At 33.8% G+C, this 21,809-nt stretch overlaps 1 protein-coding gene across 8 annotated transcripts in view; it reads left to right on the plus strand.

The window, feature by feature from the left end:
* Positions 1-5,356: 5,356 nt before the first annotated feature.
* The window catches only part of LOC125834094 (uncharacterized), a 68,294-nt gene continuing 51,841 nt past the window's right edge, over positions 5,357-21,809 (plus strand). For 2 of the 8 annotated variants that reach the window (XM_049513268.1, XM_049513270.1), the window contains exons 1-3: positions 5,357-6,435; positions 6,526-6,641; positions 6,766-6,931. In XM_049513268.1, the coding sequence (XP_049369225.1) occupies positions 5,538-6,435; positions 6,526-6,641; positions 6,766-6,931 (1,180 nt within the window). In that variant the 5' untranslated portion in view covers positions 5,357-5,537. Of the gene's footprint in view, positions 6,436-6,525; positions 6,642-6,765; positions 6,932-15,608; positions 15,692-16,268; positions 16,427-21,809 lie in introns of those variants that run through there. The other 6 variants (XM_049513272.1, XM_049513273.1, XM_049513276.1 and 3 more) reach the window with 4 other exon arrangements.

The raw sequence follows: 21,809 nt of genomic DNA on the forward strand, positions 1-21,809 counted from the left end.
GTAGTGTAAAATATCACCTATTTAGTTTTAGTAATTATTATACGTAGAAACAACAATAAAGTAGGCTGTGTATTTTTATTTTTTTAAAATACTGGGGCACGGGAAGGAGAAAATACTGGGGTAGGGGAAGGAGAAATTGAGAGGAAATTACAATGCGAGAAATCGAACTCTCATCAAGGTAGCCATCCAATTAAGCTATCAAGATTTTCCAAGATCTGATACAGACGAGGTAAATTTAAATATATGTGGACGAATGAATTCAAAAAAATGTGGAGCAGTATGGGGGTAGAAAATCTCATTTTTACTCAGTTTTTAGCCTACAATTAAAAAAGTGCACGTTACACGAGTTAACATATAGTTGATGTATTTTTTTCTTTTATTTTGTTATTATTATTGTTGTTGTTATTACTACTACTATGGTTGTTATTGTTATTGCTTTTAAAGAAATACTACGTACTGAACTATTTCTATTGTTTTTATTGTTATTACTATTGCTGTAGTTATTTTTATTGTTATTATAATATCCTATTTTTTTTGTTTTATTTACTATTTAAATATATTTTATAACATCCGAAAGTATAAATTTATGAAAAACTAAGAGTACATTTAGAACTCTCCGGACATGAATTTCTATTTTTAAGTTAATTTTTTTTTAAAAATAAATTAAATTTAAAATTGTCAAGTGGCTTTTCAATAGCGTGTCACTTCGCTTAATCTCATTTTAAACTATTCTCCTTTATAAAGCTAACTAGATAACTCGGCCGCTCTACGCACAGTTATCAAATGTTTTATTTATGATGTACACTATATTTATTATCAAAAATTAAAGATCTGCAAATACTAATGACCTATCGAGCTTGGAGGCATAACACCGTCTCCATTCTTAAGCCATGAGCCTTGTCCACCATGTAGAGATAATAAATTAATATAAGAGTGTTATGCATGAATATAAAATTGTCTTATTAGCACGTATAAGATAATTTTTTTATTTTTAACTACTTGAAAGTAAAGTAAAAGTTAAAATTTTAAATATAATACCCCTAATTTTATCGGGATGTGTCACAAATAATTGATCAAATTTATTATTTATTTTTTCTAATTATATATATAAATCATACACAATTATATAGGCCGGCCCAATTATATACATATTATACATGTACATACCATTTCAAGCTTAAGCGGTTAAACAATTGATCAACTATCTACATTACTTCGACTCATTGAGACATTTGCTCTATTAAAACTAAACAATGTTCTAAGTAATTTGTACCATGTTTGTACTTAGACTAGTAAAGAAAGTCGGGGCGCTGCCCGGGCCCAAAATTAATAAAGTTATATTGTTACTCTCTCCGTCCCATATTAGATGAGAATCTTACTAAAAATATTTTTTCATATTATTTGAGCACTTATTAAATTAGGATAGAATTAATTAATTCTTTTCCATTTTACCCCTACAATTAATATGACCATTCCTATATTGTATGTGTATTTTTTGTAACTCATTTCAATGTGCATTGATATAATCAAAGGGCAAAATGGTGAAGTCTTCCAATTTATTAATGATTTCTTAATCACCGTGTAAAGTTGGAAGTGCCCATCTAATATGGGACGGAGGGAGTATAGTTTATGTATTGTTATAAAATTAGTAAAGATTGTTATAATATATTTTGCTCATAAGTGAGCTAATATAGAAACTTATTTGTCATTTGTCTTTTTAATTTCAATTTTAAATAGCAAATAAATGTAGCGATAAGATTGAGGGTAGAAATGAAGCATATCTTTGTAAATTTAAGTAAAAATAAACAGAGTAGAAGTAACATTAGGGTTATCGATAGGATGATTCATTCAGTTATTTTTTTAAAAATTATATCATTCAATTTTTCGGCTATTTTATAATGTATAACCAAAATTAATATTTTAAAATCATCCCAATCCTAATTTATGTGACACAAGCAGTACAAAAATTAGTCTTTTTTTTGTTGTCTTGTAGATATTTTAAGTTATTATTTATTGTAAATTATAGTACTTTTTATTAAAGTTTTTAATAACATATGTTACTTTTTATGTTTGAGAGTTAAACCAACTTTTTTTATATGTCTTTTAATTGTATATGTGTTTTGTCCTTTTCCATTTTCAAAAACCAATACTCTCTCCATTTTATTTTATATGTCATTTCGTTTTATAAATATATTGGTTATTCCCTCTTCTTATTGGAACATATGTTGACTTGTGGTGAATAGTTATTCCCTCTTCTGATATATAGTAAAATATTTTGGATTTTATCACATTGTCTTATGAAACAAAGTTTAGCTACACATTATGATATGATTTTAACTTGCTGATAAAACAACATTATATGTACTAACCTTTTTGCATTATTTTGGACTAAATTTACTGGCGAACTTGTACAAAATAATGTCTGCAATCAGTTGTAGTGTGACACCACAAATAAAATATACATAGTTTTTGAAGCTTAAATTATCTAAATACATATCTTATTTTATCATAATCTCTGAAAATTCCTATCATTTAAAAAAAATTCAAAAATCTTCTCCCGGATACATCACTCTCCTCTAGCTGATACATCCCTATCGCCCTCTCGGATACATCTCTCTCCTCTATGATACATCCCGTCCCCTCTCAGATACATCTCTCCCCCTTAATTTCTATCCGGATGTCCTATCACCTTTTTGATACATCCATATCCCCTCTCGGATACATCTCTCCCCTATGTATCTGGATGTCTGTTGATGTCTTCAGAAGTTCAGTCATATATCCGAAATTCATAAATTTTAAGAATTTTTTGTAATTTAAAAAATAGTAGAAAAATATATAATTAACTCTTAAAATTATGAGATTTATGTAATTAATACTTTTTTAAAAAAAAAAAGGATTATGGAATGGAAAGAAACTGAATGAATAGGAAATTTAATGAGAAAGAAGAAGATGCAGCATGTGCATATAAGTATTGCAAATCCTCCTAAAAAATCAAACATATTGATTAAGTAAAATATTGAATTCATCGAAGATTGTTTGTTAATAATAAAACTCGAGAATTTCAGTATAATAAATTATCCTATTATAATAGTAATAAAATAAGTTTATTCTTGCTTAAATTATTTTCATTCAATTCATACTCTTTTATTGAGGAATAACCAAACAATTTTCAAACACTAAAACCAATCCTTTATATGCAGAAAGAATGAAAATAATAAAATTAATCAATTTCAATATAATAAGATAGTTTCCCATTCAACATCCATATTCAATCCTTTTTGATAATTTATAGATATTATTGGTAAGAAGTTGAAGTGACAAAATAATATTTAAAAAATTAATGTGCCCATAAACTTTTAACTTATGATCACAGTTACTAATTTCTACCGTTAATAAGCTTTATTATTTAGTTTCTTCAAATTAATGTGTCTTTATAGGCACATAATAGAGGAGTTTCGGTATTGAGCTTTATTATTAATTGACTATGTTTAATGTTTTGTAAATATTTTAAATAAAATGAAGTCTTTTAAAATTAGAAAAATGGCAAACAAAATCACAAAAAAAAAAGATAAATAGGATTGAAGCTCACAGAGAGCGCCACGTCGCCGTTTTCTCATTCAACTTTATTCTGATATATATAGATGTTTTGTAACGGTATATATAATAAAATTCTCTAGTCATTACTTCTGTAACAACAAAATAAATGTAATAAAAGACTTAAAATAAAAAATCTGCAAGATAATGATAAAACTATGATTTATACTTAATTCTTAATGTTATATTAAGTTAGTAGAAATTTGTCAACAAATCACATTTTGAGCATTTTATATTTGTGCTCTAAAATAATTTGTATATGTTTTAATGAATTTTAAGAAGACATTGAATTATAGACATACACATGCTAAATAAATGTGCTTCAAACGTATAGGCTAAACAATAAAAATCATAAAAAAGACATTAACTCAATTCATCAATCATATTTAGTTCATATCACTAAAAATAAATTTCCAAAGGCGCAACTAAGAATTTGGGTTTAAAAAGAAAATAATCGATCATAAAAATATTGAAAACTTGATTGTATGTAAAAATACATGCGTATAAATATATCAAAGTGAGAAATTATACAGATTAAATTTACTGAATATTTGAGATTAAAATAAATTGATTTTTTTTATTATCTTGCGGAATGAACTATAATGATTCTGGAGAGACATATGATTGTTGCAAGTGTATATTGCATATGTAGAATAGCAAGATTAGAAGGTTTGAGTTGTATAATTGAATATGACAACATTAACAAAATAAATGAAAATGAAGCAACAATATTAAACAAGTTTAATTATAATTACTTTTGAATCTTTTGAGAATATTTATAGGCAAATGATGATTGTTGAAGATTGAACCAATTTATAATGTTAAATAAGATGGTAGTTTTAAAGGATAATGGTTAAGTTTATAATCGTAATGAAATGATATTTAAAAAAAAATTTAAAATTAAAATTTTTAATATTTAATTTGTATATAAAATCTGAAAATGTGAGAACTTTTCTTGTGCTGCCACGTAGGCGTTATTACCTCTCATCTTATATTATATATAGAATTTTCATTTCAAATCATTTATACAGTAATTAAGAAGTTAGAAAATTGTCTCTTTTCTTTTTTAGCTATTTAGTAAGTGTGAGTATCTTGAATGACCAAAGATAATTTTGAAATTTCTCATTCCATTTTTTCTAACATTTTACTTCTTGAATAGTCTATCAACAGTACACAACGTGATTCTGCCTTTTAAGTGACAGATGCCATCGTCATCATTTTTGTTTTTCTTCTTTTACTATCAAAAATCCATTATTAATTCCGTTCATACAATTCAATGTTCAAAAATTTGAAACGACAACACACGCTAAACATTCAATTTTTACCCACCAAAATTATCACTCCCTCAGTTTCATATTAGTTGAATTTTTGAGGTATCTCACACCCTTTAAAAAAAATAGATTAAGATATAAATTGAACACAATTTTCCATTTTTATCCTTATTAATTATTATCAAATTTATTGAAGTCATCACATTGAAAATTAAAATGAAGGATAAAATTGGAAAAACACTCTAAAAGTAATCTTGAAAACTAAATAATTAAATTAATTTGAAAAAAAAAATGCCTCAAAAATTTAGTTAATATACAATGGAGGGAGTAATTAATAAGGTTAAAATCATTCTCATTTTCACGAGAATAGGAAAGGTTGCACTCCAAAACATAATTAAATTCAATAAATATAGTAATTTAAATTACATTAATTGTTATTCTCGAGGTCATCTCTTAATCCGCATTTTACACTCCTCTTAGATTTTGCTTCGGCCTGGTGAGCTTTTCTGCTTCTCAAATTACTTCTATTTCGGCGAATTTGTTGTTCTTAATTCCAAAGAGTGAGTAATTTTCTCGTGTCCAAGCTAAACTGATGCTTAATTGGAAACGTAGAGACTGTAGGGGGTAATAGTTTGGGTTAGTTGTTTAGTGGAAATTTGAGTTTTTGATCATATGGGGAAAGTTGGTATGGAGAAATTGTGTCCTTGTCAAGACAAGGACATATATCATGACCTTTGTAGTGCATTGGAAAGATGTGTTCATGTGGATGAAGATTATAAAAGCTTGTTGTTATTTATAGAGAAGGGTGGAGTTGCCTATGGTGGTGATAGGGATAACCCTAGACTTGCTTATTTTGAAGTTGAAGCTGACCCGCTTTATATGAATTTCTTGGCTAACACTAAGCTAGATGGAACATCATATGTTTCTAAAGTTAATGATCAGAATGGGTTGACAGTGTTCATCAAGTATGAGAGAGATAGGGAGTTGGAGATTCATGGGGTTGAAAAGGGTCAGGATAATGTTAGGGAAAAATGCGAATTGGGGAGGAGTTCAAAAGCTCTAAAGACTAATGCGAGAAAGAATAGGATGGAAAATGGGATTTTAAGTAAGAAGCAAGGAAATGAGGATATGGATTTAGACAATAGGAAGCAACGAATTGATGTGGAGATTGTACCTGGTAAGGAGCAGAAGATGAAAGGTGGGATTTTGAGTAAGAAGCGACAGAATGAGGATATGGATTTAGATAACAGGAAGCAGCGAGTTGATGTGAACATTGGACCTGGTAAGGAGCAGCAGATGAAAGATGGCATTTTGAGTAAGAGGCAAGGAAACGAGGATAGGGATTTAGATAACAGGAATCATAGAATTGATGTGATGATTGTACATGGTAAGAAGCAGAAGATGAATGATGGGATTTTGAGTAAGAAGCGACGAAATGAGGATAGGGATTTAGATAACTGGAAGCACATAATTGATGCAAACATTATACCTGGTAAGGAGCAGAAGATTCAGAATGATAGCAAATTCATGGATGTGGAAGTAAAAATTGAACCTCAAGAAGATTCTGATTGTAAGTTTTTTGATTCTTGCAAAAAAAAATTGTGTATGAAGATATCATTGTCTCAAATCTTCATTTGGTAATAGTTGTTTTTTTATGAAGCTCTTAAGGAGGCAATATCCCAAAGTGAGGTAGAAATCCTTGAGAATGTAGGTGCAGAGGTACGCAGGGGCAGTAGCTCTAACCCCTTTGTACCTTCAGTGGAACATTGCCTGAATGTATGATTTCAATTCTTCTGCTACTTTCACTAGTTCTTGTGGTCCCTTTATTTTATGTTACCTCTTAGTTTTGGTTCACCATGATAATTCTTGTAACCATTGGCTGCTAATTTTGTGTATCAAGCTGGATGCGACAATCATAGATTCTAGGTACAGGAAGGAGGTTTTGAATTTATTGATGACGCCCTACAATGAAGAGGAGTATAAGAAGCTCTGGAAAGACATTAAGATGCGATTACCATCTAGCTCTACAAATGGATGTGGGAAATCCCTTCTATCACTCCATAAAGGTAGGTTAATAGCCTATGGTTTGTTTTCCAGCATCGTGGCATCTCTTTGCATTTTGAATGCTTTTCTTGTGTTTTGAATTATTCTCAGGCCATATCTTGATTTCAAATTTATGTTCTCACTTTTAAGATAGTATCCAATTCCATAGGATTCCTGCTCTTCATTTAGACAACTTAATAATAGTTCCTTGTCTTGTTCTTTCGCAAAAAAATGAACTAACTTGCTATCAAATCTTTACTGAACTGATTGATAAAAAGTTTTGACTTTTTTTTCTCTCACTTTCATGTAGCTCGTATTAGAGCATGTTCTCCTTTTGTTTTATCTACACTTTTATTGTTTTATTTCCACTAGATGTGGAAGAGTAGAGTGTTTTTAGTCAATTAAAAAGGGAAACATTCAGATCTTTCTTCTTAAAAGTTCCGATCGATCATTGTTTCCTTTTTCAATTGACTCAACATTTTGTATGAACAAGGCATGACCAATGTAACTTTTGATACAATATAATGTTTACTCACAGTGAAGTGCCAGTGGAAAAAATAGTCATGTAAGGCAAGTGACCTCATCAAAAAGAAGAAGTCATTTAAGGCAAGTGGACAAGTTGTGACTCCAAGAAAGGGAACAAAGAAAATATTTCTAGGAAGGAATTACTGCTTTTGAAGCCTGAAAGCCTCACCGAGAAACAAAAGAGTTAAACTTGCCAAATATGCTGAAAGTCATTGACTCATCGATAATCAAAACAGTGTCTCATTCAAATCAATGTTGTCAAAGGCTCATTTAAGGCACACTTAAAAGGCCTAAAGCACATAAAAGCTCAAGGAGGGTGATTCTCCTCACCTAGCTGTGCTTCAGTGTAGGCAACCCATTATTTGCATCGATTACTTATTACACGGTACATCCACATCTGGGTACCAATTCAGCATTACTAAATTGACAGCCTAGAACCAAGCTACATACTTCTTGATGCAAGGTGATTTCACAGTATAGAGATAGGAAATGAATTAAATTTAGATTGGGTGTTTGGCTTGTAGGGGCATTTTGGGCTTTTGAATTATACTTGTTTTCAATGGCCTTTTAAGTGACTTGATTAAGTTTTCTAGTGCACTTTTGGAGTTATTGTATGTTATGGAAGAGAAGGAACCCCGTTTGCAGATTCTATTTGTTTCACTTGGCTTCTTGGTTTAAGTGATAGCAAAGCGAAAGGAAATAAGAGTTGTGCATACCTTATGAAGCTTTGTAAACAAAAATGTCATTCTTTTAAAAAGAGCAGTCAATGATCTATCTTAAATATCCATCATACCAGAAATCTCATGAGTGCTCTAGAAATGTAGAAAAAAGAAAAAGGTCTCCTGAAGTTGTGTACATGAACTGGTTGTCCCTTACATATGTGCTCTCATCGTTCCTATAAAAAAAGATCTATGCTTTCATGATGAAAGCATGTTTTGGAAACTCTAAAGTTGTTTGCTACTTTATGACTAGAAAAGGACAAAAGATATTGTAATTAGGTATTGATTTTCTTCCATTTTGAAGACATTAAAACTTAGCTATATAAACCCCAATAGCTTGAGGGAATAATGAAGCTGATTTCTCTCTTATTTTCTCTTCCGTTTCACATGGTATCGGATCTTGGTTTAAGGCCACCGACATTGGAAGAAAAACTTTGGACAGGTCCCCCCCCCCCAAACCCCCCAAACTATTTTTCTTGGCTGTCCGAACAGATCTTTAATTTCGGAGGTGTTGTGATCAAACGAACACCACCACGAGACTTGTACCACCACCGTGATCAAAACCCAATCAACTACGCTACCAACGGCCAGCCCATGCTCTCATGTGCCATTCAAAGCCGTTAGATTATAGCTGCTATTGTCTCATGCGCCAGTGCGTGAGCCATCTTTCGATCAGTTTGCCGAAGAGATTCTTTTTCCAACAGGGTCACCCCTCAATTCTGAGTAGATTGACACGTGATTCCAACCTTTTTTCGGTGTGTTGTGTGGTGATTACAACTTCATTCCGTCTAGGATTTACAGATTCTGGCAACTGTTTACTTCCAGATTCTTACGATTGCAGAATTTTCAGATTTAGGTAACATTTTCATTAGGTCGCTTGTTTCAGATATTTTTACTTCTTAATTCCTAAGAGAGAGTTATTTCCTCAAGAGGTGTGCCCAAACTAAAAACATCATAGGAAACCTAGGGAGTAATAGTTTCAGTAAGTTGTTTAGTGGAAATTTGAGTTTTTGATTATATGAAGAAAGTTGGTAAGCAGGAATTGTGTCCTTGTCAAGATAGGGATAGGTATCATGAGTTTGGTAGCGCATTGGAAGGATGTGTTCATGTGGATGAAGATCTTAAAACCTTGTTGTTATTTATAGAGAAGGGTAGATTTGCCTATGGTGGTTATAGGCATAACCCTAGTTGTACGTTGTACTTATACTGATCTTGAAGCTGACCCGCTTTATATGAATTTCTTGGCTAAGACTACACTAGATGGAACATCATATGTTTATAAAGTTAATGATCAGAATGGGTTACCTCTGTTCATCAAGTATGAGAAAGATAGGGAGTTGGAGATTCATGGAGTTGAAAAGGATCAGGATAATGTTAGGGAGAAACACAAATTGGGGGAGAGTTCAAAAGGTCTAAAGGCTAATGCGAGGGAGAATAGGAGTGTCTCCATTGTTGAGAAGCAGAAGATAAAAGATGGGATTTTGAGCAAGAAGCGAGGAAACAAGGATAGGGAGTTGGAGATGCATGGAGTTGAAAATGGTCAGGACATTGTTAGGGCAAAATACAAATTGAGGAGTTCAAAAGCTCTAAAGACTAATGCCAGAAAGAGTAGGATGGAAGATGGGATTTTAAGTAAGAAGCGAGGAAACGAGGATAGGGATTTAGATGATAGGAAGCACAGAGTTGATGTGAAGATTGTACCTGGTAAGGAGCAGAAGGCGAAAGATAGGATTTTGAGTAAGAATCAAGGAAACAAGGACAGAGATTTAAATAACAGGAAGCAAAGAACTAATGTGGAGATTGTACCTGGTGTGGAGCAGAAGACTCAGAATGGTAGCAAATTCATGGATTCCGGAGTAAATATAGAACCTAAAGAACATTCGGATTGTAAGAATTATTTGATTCTTGCAAAAAACCTTGTGTATGATACCGTTGTCTTGAATCTTCATTTGGAAATAATTGTCAGTTGGTTTTTGAAGCTCTTGAGGAATGCATGGCAGTAACTCTACCCCATTTGTACCTTCAGTTGAACATCGCCAGAATGTATGATTTTAATTCTTCTGCAACTTTCACTATTTCTTTTGGTCCCTCCTTTTTCCTTTATTTTATGTTACCTTTTAGTCCTGGTTCTCCATGATAATTCTTGTAACCATTGGCTACTAATTTTATGTATCAAGCTGGATGCGACAATCATAGATTTTGCATATAGGAAGGAGGTTCTGAATTTATTGATGAGGCGTTATAACGAAGAGGAGTATAAGAAGCTTTGGAAAGACATTAAGATGCAATTACCATCTAGCTCAACAAATGGACGCGGAAAATCCCTTCTATCACGCCATGAAGGTAGGTTAACCACCTACGATTTGTTTTCCAGAATCGTGACATCTCCTCACATTTTGAATGCTTCTCTTGTGTTTTGAATTTTTTTCCGGCCATGCCTTAGTTTCAAATTTATGTAGTCACTTTTAAGATAGTATCCAATTCCATAGAATTCCTGCACTCTCATCTAGACAATTTAAGAATAGTTTCTTGCCTTGTTCTTTCACCAAAAATTGAAGTGAACTTGCTAGCAAATCTTTACCACTTTTAAGATAGTATCCAATTCCATAAAATTCCTGCTCTCATTTTTATGTAGCTGGTAGTAGAGTATGTTCTCCTTTGTTTTTCTCTACACTTTTATCTCCATCTCACTTTTATGATTTTACTTTCACTTTGTGTGGAAGAGTAGTTTGTGTTTTTAGTTAATTAATGTTGAGAATATCATTAACTAATTATAAAAGCTTGCACACTTTTATAATTAGTTAAAGTTAATGATATTCTCAACAATTAAAAAGAGGAAACATTCAGATCTTTCTTTTAAAAGTTTCCATAGATCAATGTATCCCTTTTTAGTTTGACTAAACTTTTTATATGAACGAGGCATGACCAATATATCTTTTGGTCCAGTATAATATTTACTCACAAAGAGGTGCCAGTCAAATTATAGAGGGAAATTGTCCTCACTAAGTTGCATTTCAGTGTAGGCAACCAATTATTATGTTGTTTACATATTACATGTTACCTCCTCCTCTTGGGTACATTAGCATTACTAAATTGACATCCTAGAACCAAGCCAGGTACTTATTGATGCAGGGTGATTTCATGGTATAGAGATAGGAAAAAATTATAATTTAAATTGAATGTCCAGATTTTTTCCCTCGAATTTGGTCAAAGTACCCAAAACCTGTTGACCAGATCGGGTATGGATACCACACCCACACCCACACCCACACTCACATCGTGTCAACACAGGTGCGGCACCGAAAGTGAAGAGTCTGAGCAATTTAGGTGAGAGGCAACCCACTCACTGAGAATCTATTCATAGGATGTTATTTCAATGGACATGTCAGTTCTACTCTGGAAGGATGTCTGGATAGGACAAGAGACCCTTATGCAAGCTTTTCCTGGTCTGTTCTCCTTTTGTAGCAACCTTGATATCATTATAGTAGAAAGTTGGTCCAATGGGTGGGATATTTCCTTTAGGAGGAATTTGAATGATTGGGAATAAACTATGTTGCTCGGACTCTTCAAAAATGTCAACGGCTGCGTGTCAGATTCGCCAAATGTAGTGTATTTTTGGAGAATCCGACATGGGTGCGGCATCAAAAGTGAAGAGTCCGCGTAACTAAGGGAATAAGTAGAGTGGCAGAACTACTACAAGTGTTCAATGACTTCAAAGGGTTGATACAATCAAGCGGAGACACACTGAGGATGGAAGGTTCTCTGTAAACAAACTGTATAAGAAGGAAGTGGGACTGCGTTAAAGACCTAGATTGACTATGCCAACTTTGGTTCTCTGTAGAAAAACTGTATCACAACCCAGGTTTGGTCCCTGTTTTTGAAACTCCCAGATAGCAACTGGACTATGCCAGAACACACTGCTGACTTAATTGTTGGATCTGGAGAGGGAGAAGCAAAAGTCAGAACAAATGGTTGAGAATGATCTCAGCTTGCATTTGGTGGACAATATGGAAGGAGAGGAATGAAAGATGTTTTGAGAATAAAACAAATTCCAGCCAGAAGGTCAAAGAGAAATGTATTGTCTCCTTTTATTTTTGGTGTAAAGAGGAATGTATAGAAGAAGCAGAACAATTAGTAGATTTGCTAGGTTCACAGTAATTAGCTTTGTGTTTTACTCTCTGTTAGCAAATTTTGGAGGTCTCCAGATATCCTTAACGTTAAGGAATACAACATTACCAATTTCAAAAAAGAAAAAACGAACCAGGGGAGGTGATTAGACAAAACTTGATATACCTTTAACTTATTGAGGACATGACCATAGATAAGAAGGTATGGAGGTGGAAGATTAGAGCGAAGGTTAGTAGGTTGCCAGATGTTACCGCGCATCATGTGGGAGATATAGGGGGCTAGCCTCCTCTATCCTCTTCTCACTATTGGTAGTATTATTTAGTAATTGTGTAGTTTCTTATTCTTCTGTGGTACTATTTATTGCTTCATTTGTTTTGTATCTCGTTATTTGGTGGTTATATTTTCCTTTCAATCCTGCTTCGATAACATTTCTTTTACCGAGGGTCTATCAGAAACAACCTCTCTACCCCACAAAGGTAGGAGTAAGATCTGCGTACATCCTTCCCTCCCTAAATTCCACTTGTGGGATTACATTGGGTACGTTGTTGTTGTTGTCCTTTTTTGGAGTCAGCTATACGTGTCCTAACTATTCACGCTTCTTATGGACCCAATTTTGTTCCAATATTCAATAGTTTGAGATTCGTTAACACTGGAGGTTCTCTTCATCTTTCGCTGATGTACAAATCTCTAAACAGATCAAAAGGACTCCTTGTAAACACTGGATTTGATGTAAGTACAACATAACTAAACTTTAAACTTTATTCTCCACAAGTTGGTAGGATCTTCTACATCTGTTGTGTTTTATTTTAATGCTGAATTTGCATGGATCCTAAGGGATTATAGTTTTTTAAAGATAATTTCCTTTCATATGATTTTTTGAGCCTACTTCATCTAAACACCTTTAATCTTCATGATTCCATACCTACCGACGGTTTCATTTGGAGGATGTCGGACGTATGATAAACCACAGTTTAAGCGAAATGCTCTTCCCTTACCGGATGTGTGATGTTTGTACCATTTTTTTAATGTAATCATTTCTCGTCTGGTCTAATCTTTTATCACCGTACACCCATCTTAATAGATGCACTTCTGCCAGACTCATCTCGTGGAAATCTTGGACTTTAGAGGTCCAATATGTACTCTTATATAGCATCATTGGTCTTACAACTATTTAATAAAATTTGCTTCACTTTAATAGGTATCTTTCTATCACAAAATACTCCCATATCCCTTTGATCATCCTGTTTTCATTTCATTCATCAATGATGCTGGTGTTGCATGAACCTGATCGACCCAAAAGGCATGGCCAAGTCCAAGATGAGCACGACCATCATAAAGTAGGTATCCGGTGAACTTAGTAGTTTACTTGGAATATTAAAGCGGTAAAAGTTTCACTCATGGATAGAGACATGGAAATGCGGAAGGCTTGTAGTCTTGCCTTTTCATCTTCGGGTAATTGAACTTCCTTGAGATAGGAATAATAAAGAGAAAGATGGCTTCACCTTAAAATCATTCTGTAATAGGTTAGTGTAAGAAGAGAACTGGAATTTTCTCACTTCTCAATTTGGCTGTCTAGGCACAAGGAGAAGTGTTCCTTTCTGTTTGGACAGTTGCATAGGAACTATGCTGAGAACTTGAAAAACAAAGAAAAATTAAAATGAGCAGGTCTTTATGCGAAATAGGGTGGTGATCATATCAATAGATTGCAATGCATCTGGTGGAATATGTTTGGCGCATAATCAGCGGTTGTTAGACATTATTTGAGATTTGTTACTACAATGGATTTCTGGAGGAAGAGGAGGAAATTAAGACATGGGAAAGAGCTCAATGACGTTAATATGAACTATAAAAAAAAGCGCTCAAGGGAGTTGAGAACTCTTTTCCAACAGAGTACAACACCTCCTTATTTTCTGTATACTTTTGGAGAGCACGTGATATTTTAGGAAGTATTGATGCAGGATGCTATTTTAAGGGAATAATGTTTTTATGTAAGACTGTTGTATGTGGTAGAGTATTGGCCAGTTAAGAACTCATGTTCAAAAGATGATAGTGGTGGAGATGTTGAGGTGCATGTATGTAAGAATGAAGATCTCCCGGACAAGGTGGGAGTGAACTTTATGGTGGACAAGTTGAGGAAAGCAAGACTCAGATGGTTCGGGCATGTGAAGTGGAGGTACACAGAGGCCCCAATGAGTATGTGTGAGAGGTTGGCCGTAATGGGTTTTAGGAGAGGTAGGGGTAGGCCTTGTTGGAAGAGGTGATTAGACAAGATATGACTTAGCTCCAACTTTCCGAGTACATGACCTTAGATAGGAGGTTATGGAGGTTGCGGATTAGGTTAGAAGTTTAGTAGGTAGTTGAACATTGTCTCATTTTTGGATGGGATAGGCTTGGTGGTAGTTTGATGTATTGTACTTGTTTCCTGTTCATACCAGTAGTAGCATCTTTCTCGTAGTTGTCTGTCTTATGATTTTATTACTCCTTATTTACCGTGCTTCAATTATCAAATTAGTTGGTTATTGTTATCGTTCCTATTTTTTGAATGATATGTATGCTTTCTTGATTATTTTTTATGTCCTCTTTATGTTTTCCTTTTAACTACTGTGATGTGTGTTACTTGAGCCGAGAGTCTTTCGAGAACAACCTCTCTACCTTAGGGGTAAGGTATGTATGCATTGTACCCTCCCCAAACCCTGCTAATGGGACTACACTGAGCTTGTTGTTGTTGTCTTCTATGTGAAAATTTATCTTACTATGTTAATAAGTTATAATCCTCACTATGAAGATGGAAAATCTACTTGAGAAGGTAAGAAACAGGGATAGAGACACTTGTTTGTAAATCCTATTGATCGAGGAAGGCAATACAAATTTAATTAAGAGTTTATCCAGAATTAAGAGTTGTGGATGTAGCGGGATTGTACATAAGAGATGCATAATTAGGGTTTGCTTCTATGTAATTCAGGTTGGATTTCATAGAATCTTAGAATAGTTTTAAGCTTTTTTAAGCTGCTTTGTTTAGCATTTGTGTTATGTTACAGGCCTTTCTATTTAATTGGGGTATTCTTTCAAGTTTTGTAGTCTTTAAACAACAAGAACAGGGTTCCCAATTAGCTTTCAATAGTTTGTGTTGCAGAAGAGAAAAAATTACCATTTGATTGCTTGTCTACTTGAATTTCTTGGGAATATCAAACCCTCTAGTTGCGACTATCATATTGGCTATTGATGTTCTTATTTCTGCTATTTTCTGTACCACTTTGTAACCCAATCAGTGATGTGATCGCTATATCAACAACGATTTATTAATATATTTTTATTGTCAAAAATGCAGCTGTCAATCGGGCAATCAAAATGGCCAATCATGACAAAGATAAAAAGTTGAACATCATGCGTGGATTTTTCTTTTGGTTAGAGGTGAAGGCTATTTCCCTACGATATATTGACTTCAATGAATGTTCCGTTCTTTTCTGTGTTTAACGTGCTCCTTGCAGTGACCATGCATGTGAATCTCCTCACTCATTCCAGAATGAAAACCACAGTATGAAATACCCTTTTCCCACCAATCAGCTTGCTTATCTTCAGATTCCTTGAACCAATGGTTGCTATTTTCCTATTACCAGTCATTTGCCTCTTAAAGTATGGAAGTACTGCATTTTAACCTCAAAAAAACATGAAACATTACCTGGCTTGCTCAAATGTACTTTTCTGACTCGAAATTTTCAAGGATCAGCAAGGATGACAGATCTAAATTCTACGTTCATGTATCTTATCGTCAAAATTCTGATGTATATATGAGGTTTGAGCCAATGGAATTTCAGTAGTTACTAAGATTGACCAATGGAATGAGAACAAGGACACCAAGGGATAATTACTGCCTTTCATCTCAAATAAAAACATGAAAATTTTTCATTCACCATTATGTTCTCATTATTGCATGTTCTGCAGAAGCTAGTGGGTTATACTAAAAGCATATTTTGTTTCAATATCTCAGCATCTAACTCGGCAAGATGCATTCCAGCCTTGGGAGGATGCAGAATGTCTCCAGACGATGCCTGGATCTTCCTAGAAGCTGTTACTTTTTCCCATTTCCCAATGTCAATGTGTGCCATAAAAACAAGCAATGGAAGAAAACCAACAACAATTATTATGCCTTAGGGTCGGGAATACTCATTGTCCATATTCCTTATTTAAGCTCAACTCATGTCGTATCATTATACTGTTGGTAGAAGAAACCCAAAGATTAATATTTCAATTATTGGTCGATAACATTTTTGTTGTGCATGATCCATTTGTGAAAAGTTTTCAAGACAGACAGAGAAGGTGAACCTATCAGACGAAGTGTGTACTCTGTCAATGGAGCTCCCTTGTCCAGATGAAATATTGGAGTTAGCATCTCTATTTCTAATCAATTTGGTACAATAGTGATTACATGAAGTTTGGTAAATATTTAGAACGACAAGTACGATAATACACGGATAAAAACTATAATTACACATTATATCAAGAATTAAAATCACTATTTACCCTATTCTTAAATATTAACTATGGTAGCAAATGTTAAAGATCATCATTGATTGTGAAAAAAATAAAGCGAAATCAGAATAGTTGACATGTACGGAATATTTTGTTCGTTTTTTAAAAAATTTGTACAATTATCTACATTTTATATTTGACAAAAAAAATATTATACTTGACTTGTTAATTACTATGTGTTAACGGAATAAATTCAAATAAATGTGGAATGGTGTAGATGTATGAAATCTCATTTTTTTGCATCCGCTTATTAGCCTACAATAAAAGAGTGCACGTTACATGAATTAACATATAATTAGTGTAAATTTTTTTTCTTTTATTTATTTTAAAATATATCAAGTATAATTTATAATATTTATTATGTTTAATTTCTAATTTCTATTCGAATTTCAATACTATCGCATATTATTTTGTGATACTAAAAGAGAATGTTTTTTTATCTAATCTGATTTAGTTAGAAATTTTGATAAAAAAAATATAAGTAATTTTAGTTCATTATTGTATTAATATAATTTAATAAATTATTGTAAATTTGCAAATAAATCTACAACAAAAAACTTATCACACGCACAGTAATATTTCGACGTTATGAACGAAAAAATTTAATGCTAATTGTTGGTGTCATAACAAGTTTTTTTATATTCCCCGAACTCATAGGTAGGGGTGGTAAAATCAAATTCAATCCATCTAACCAGATTCAATCCATTTAGGTTTGGATTGATTAGTGACCCGCTTATTTGTTAGCTCAACCCAATCCATTTCAGCCCATTAAAATATGGATTAGTAGGTAGCCCAAACTGATCTTTGAGAAATCTAGTCAAAATATTTCTAAAAAACTTTTTTTTTATATATTATATATAGTTATAATAAAGAAAAAATTATTTTATTAGGTACTAAAATATTATAAAATAACAAATAAAGGTATTAAAACTTTATAAAAATTGGACGGAATAAATTATGACCCTTGACTAACTCGATACCTAATCGTTTTAATCCAATCCATTTTGACCTAAACAAATTTGAGTTGAGTTAGACGTACTCATTTATTGTCATGACTCTGATCTACCCAAATTTGACTCAACCAGCCTAATTTTTAGTAGTAGAAAACATTGATATAAGTACTGGACTTCGTTTGCTGCCAGCATATATGTTAAGCATGGTCTTCAAAGGTTTCATTTGACTCAACCAGCCTAATTTTTAGTAGAAGAAGACATTTTCAACACCACAACTCGGAAAAGTGGAATCTATGAACCAAAGGCCGCAGCTTTGCTTACTTGGATTTACTTCCTTCTTCCGACAAATCCCTACCCAAACTTTTCAGGAACACTTTTTTCTTCATTTGAAATGTGAGCGGGAAGAAGATGCTACATTGCCACTACTTCGACTCATCTGAAATGACGGACTCCCTGAAAAGTCAGAAGTTGGATGAAGCGCAGATTCGGAAATATGAGAAAACCCCTGAACAGAATTTTTAAGAGGGAGAAATATGAGAAAACCCCTAGATATTTTAAATTATCAAGGAAGTTCAAAGCTTAAATGGCACAGTTGATCATGACAAGAATCTAGTCAACCAAGAAATGGGAGATGATGATAATCTCATTCTCCATGTGTTGGCTGGTGCAAATGATAGAACGACTATGGTAAAAGATACAATCCAGGAAGCAATGACAGCTATTCAGGCTAATGAAGATTTTGTTGACCAAGAAATGGATGACAATGATGAAAACCTTATTATCAATGTAGTGACCGGTGCAAAGGATAGAAACACTATGTTCAAAGATCCAACCCTGGAAGCAATCACAGCTATTCAGAATTCGCTATCCAAGGAATCACGACTTGCTACAGATATACAAAAGGAAGGAAGGATGATGCCCTCAAACAGAAAGCGTAAAGCACCTTCAGAGGTTAAAGATGGTGAGGCACATACTTTGCTGTCTAAAGCTGAAGCAAAGCAGAGTTTGGAATTCAAACGAGATAGCCAGCTATTAAATAGAATTGCCAAAGAAGTCTCCATGGAAAGATCTCGTTAGTGCTAGTAGTGGTGCTACATTCAGTGTATTGGATATTTTGCTGAGTGCTACTCCTGGTAAAGAGATGCAGTATGGCTCTGATGGTGTTAGTGAGTTCTCCTCTGACGAAAAAGATGAAGTAACAAACGATGAGAAAGTATCAGATCACCTTGAAGAGCTGGATAAAGTTGAATCTGAAGATGACGTATCAAGCGATGAGGAAGTATCTGATCAGCATGATGAGCTGGATAAAGTTGAATATGAAGATGAAGTATCAAATGATGAGAAAGTATCAGATCAGCATGAAGAGCTGGATAAAGTTGAATATGAAGAGAAAGTACCAAATCAGCATGAGGAGCTGGATAAAATTTCCACTGACAATTTAGATGGACCTGTAGATATTTATGTCAGAGGTGCTGCATGGCGACAAAAATCTTCATGGAAAGAATTGGTTCGTGATGCCACCAGAAGTTCTTTCAGCATTTCGCAAATTTTGCCTGGTCTAAGGCTTCCAAAACCAGAGTTGCCAGTGATGGGAGAGACCAGAACAGCACATAAATCTAACAGCACGGATAAAAGTGATTCCCAAGATGTTTCTGTAGAGGAGCAGAATAATGTTCATTTCAGTAAAGAGCTTCCAGTGTTGGACGACTATCAGCAGAAAGAAACAATGAAGAATTAAGGCAGTGCTCCAACTCCCGAAATGGAACACGTATCTGCATTAAAACAAGTACTTGTAGGAGATACTAACTACAACGAAACTTGTTCTTTCATGGGGATGTGCTGCTTCAATGAAGGAGTGAACGAAAACGAAAGCAGCACTAAGTGGGTCACTCAAGAAGAAGATTAACGAGAAAAAGTAGTGGATACTTCAGAATAGCTTCATGTAAGATATAACAGCTCCAAGTTACATGGACAATGCAATTCCCTTTTCATTTAGGTGCATAATTCTTATTTCAGAATCAGTTGTGCCATTCTTGAATCTGTAGCTTTCCATTTGAAGTTTATACATGGACATCCTTCTGTTGAAAAAAAAAACATAATTAAATTCAATTAAACTATCTAGGCTGCATTTTACACTCTTCTTCGATTTTGCTCCGGTCCGCTGAGTTTGTCTGCTTCTCAGATTACTTCCATTTCAGCGATTTTTTGTTCTTGATTTTAAAGAGTTTGGGTTAGTTGTTTAGTGGAAATTTTCTCGTGTCCAAGCTAAAACCAATGCTTAAAAGGAAACCTAGAGACTGTAGGGACTAATAGTTTGGGTTAGTTGTTCAGTGGAAATTTGAGTTTTTGATTATATGGGGAAAGTTGGTAGGGAGGAATTGTGTCCTTGTCAAGATAAGGGCAAGGAGTTGGTAGTGCATTGGAAGGATGTGTTCATGTGGATGAAGATTACAAAATCTTGTTATTTATAGAGAAGGGTGGAGTTGCCTATGGTGGTGATAGGGATAACCCTAGATGTCAGGATAATGTTAGGGAAAAATATGAATTGGGGAGGAGTTCTAAAGCTCTAAAGACTAATGCGAGAAAGAATAGGACGGAAGATGGGATTTTAAGTAAGAAGTGAGGAAATGAGGATAGGGATTTAGACAATAGGAAGCAAAGAATTGATGTGGAGATTGTACATATTAAGGAGCAGATGATGAAAGATGGGATTTTGAGTAAGAATCGACGAAATGAGGATAGGGATTTAGATAACAGGAAGCACCAAATTGATGTGAAGATTGTACCTGGAAAGGAGAAGCAAATGAAAGATGGCATTTTGGGTAAGAGGCGAGGAAACAAGGATGGGAACTTAGATAACAGGAATCATAGAAATTAGAATTGATGTGATGATTGTACATGGTAAGAGGCAGAAGATGAATGATGGGATTTTGAGTAAGAAGTGAGGAAACGAGGGTAGGGATTTAGATAACTGGAAGCACATAATTGATGTGAACATATACCTGGTAAGGAGCAGAAGATTCAGAACGATAGCAAATTCATGGATGCGGAAGTAAAAATTGAACCTAAAGAAGATTCTGATTGTAAGTTATTTGATTGTTGCAAAAAATTGTGTGTGAGAAGATATCATTGTTTCAAATCTTCATTTGGTAATAATTGTTGTTTTCTTTATGAAGCTCTTAAGGAGGCAATATTCCAAAGTGAAGTAGAAATCCTTGAGAATATAGGTGCAGAGGTAGGCAGGGGCAGTAGCTCTAACCCCTTTGTACCTTTAGTGGAACACTGCCTGAATGTATGATTTCAATTCTTCTGCTACTTTCACTGGTTCTTTTGGTTCCTCTTTTATTTTATGTTACCTCTTAGTTTTGGTTCACCATTATATTTCTTGTAACCATTGGCAGCTAAATTTGTGTATCAAGCTGGATGCGACAATCATAGATTCTTGGTACAGGAAGGGGGTTTTGAATTTATTGATGACGCCCTACAATGAAGAGGAGTATAAGAAGCTCAGGAAAGACACTAGGAGGCGATTACCCTCTTGCTCAACAAATGGACATGGGAAATCCCTTCTATCACTCCATAAAGGTAGGTTAATAGCCTGTGGTTTGTTTTCCACTTCGTGGCATCTTTTTGCATTTTGAATGTTTCTCTTCTATTTGAATTTTTCTCAGGCCATACCTTGATTTCAAATTTATGTTCACACTTTTAAGATAGTACCCAGTTCCATAGGATTCCTCTTCTCTCATTTAGACAACTTAATAATAATTTCTTGCCTTGTTCTTTTGCCAAAAAATGAACTGAAGTTTGCTAGCAAATCTTTACTTTCTGATTGATAATAAGTTTTAACTTTTTGTTTTTAATCTCACTTTCATGTAACTCATAGTAGAGTATGTTCTCCATTTGTTTCTCTACACTTCTATTGTTTTATTTCCACTAGGCGTCAATTAAAAAGGGAAACATTCAGATCTTTCTTTTTAAAAGTTCCCATCTATCATTGTTGTACCTTTTCAATTGACTCAACATTTTGTATGAACATGGCATGACCA

Source organism: Solanum verrucosum, unplaced genomic scaffold (assembly GCF_900185275.1).
Source record: "Solanum verrucosum unplaced genomic scaffold, falcon-dt-bn FXZP01000108.1, whole genome shotgun sequence".
NCBI lineage: Eukaryota > Viridiplantae > Streptophyta > Magnoliopsida > Solanales > Solanaceae > Solanum > Solanum verrucosum.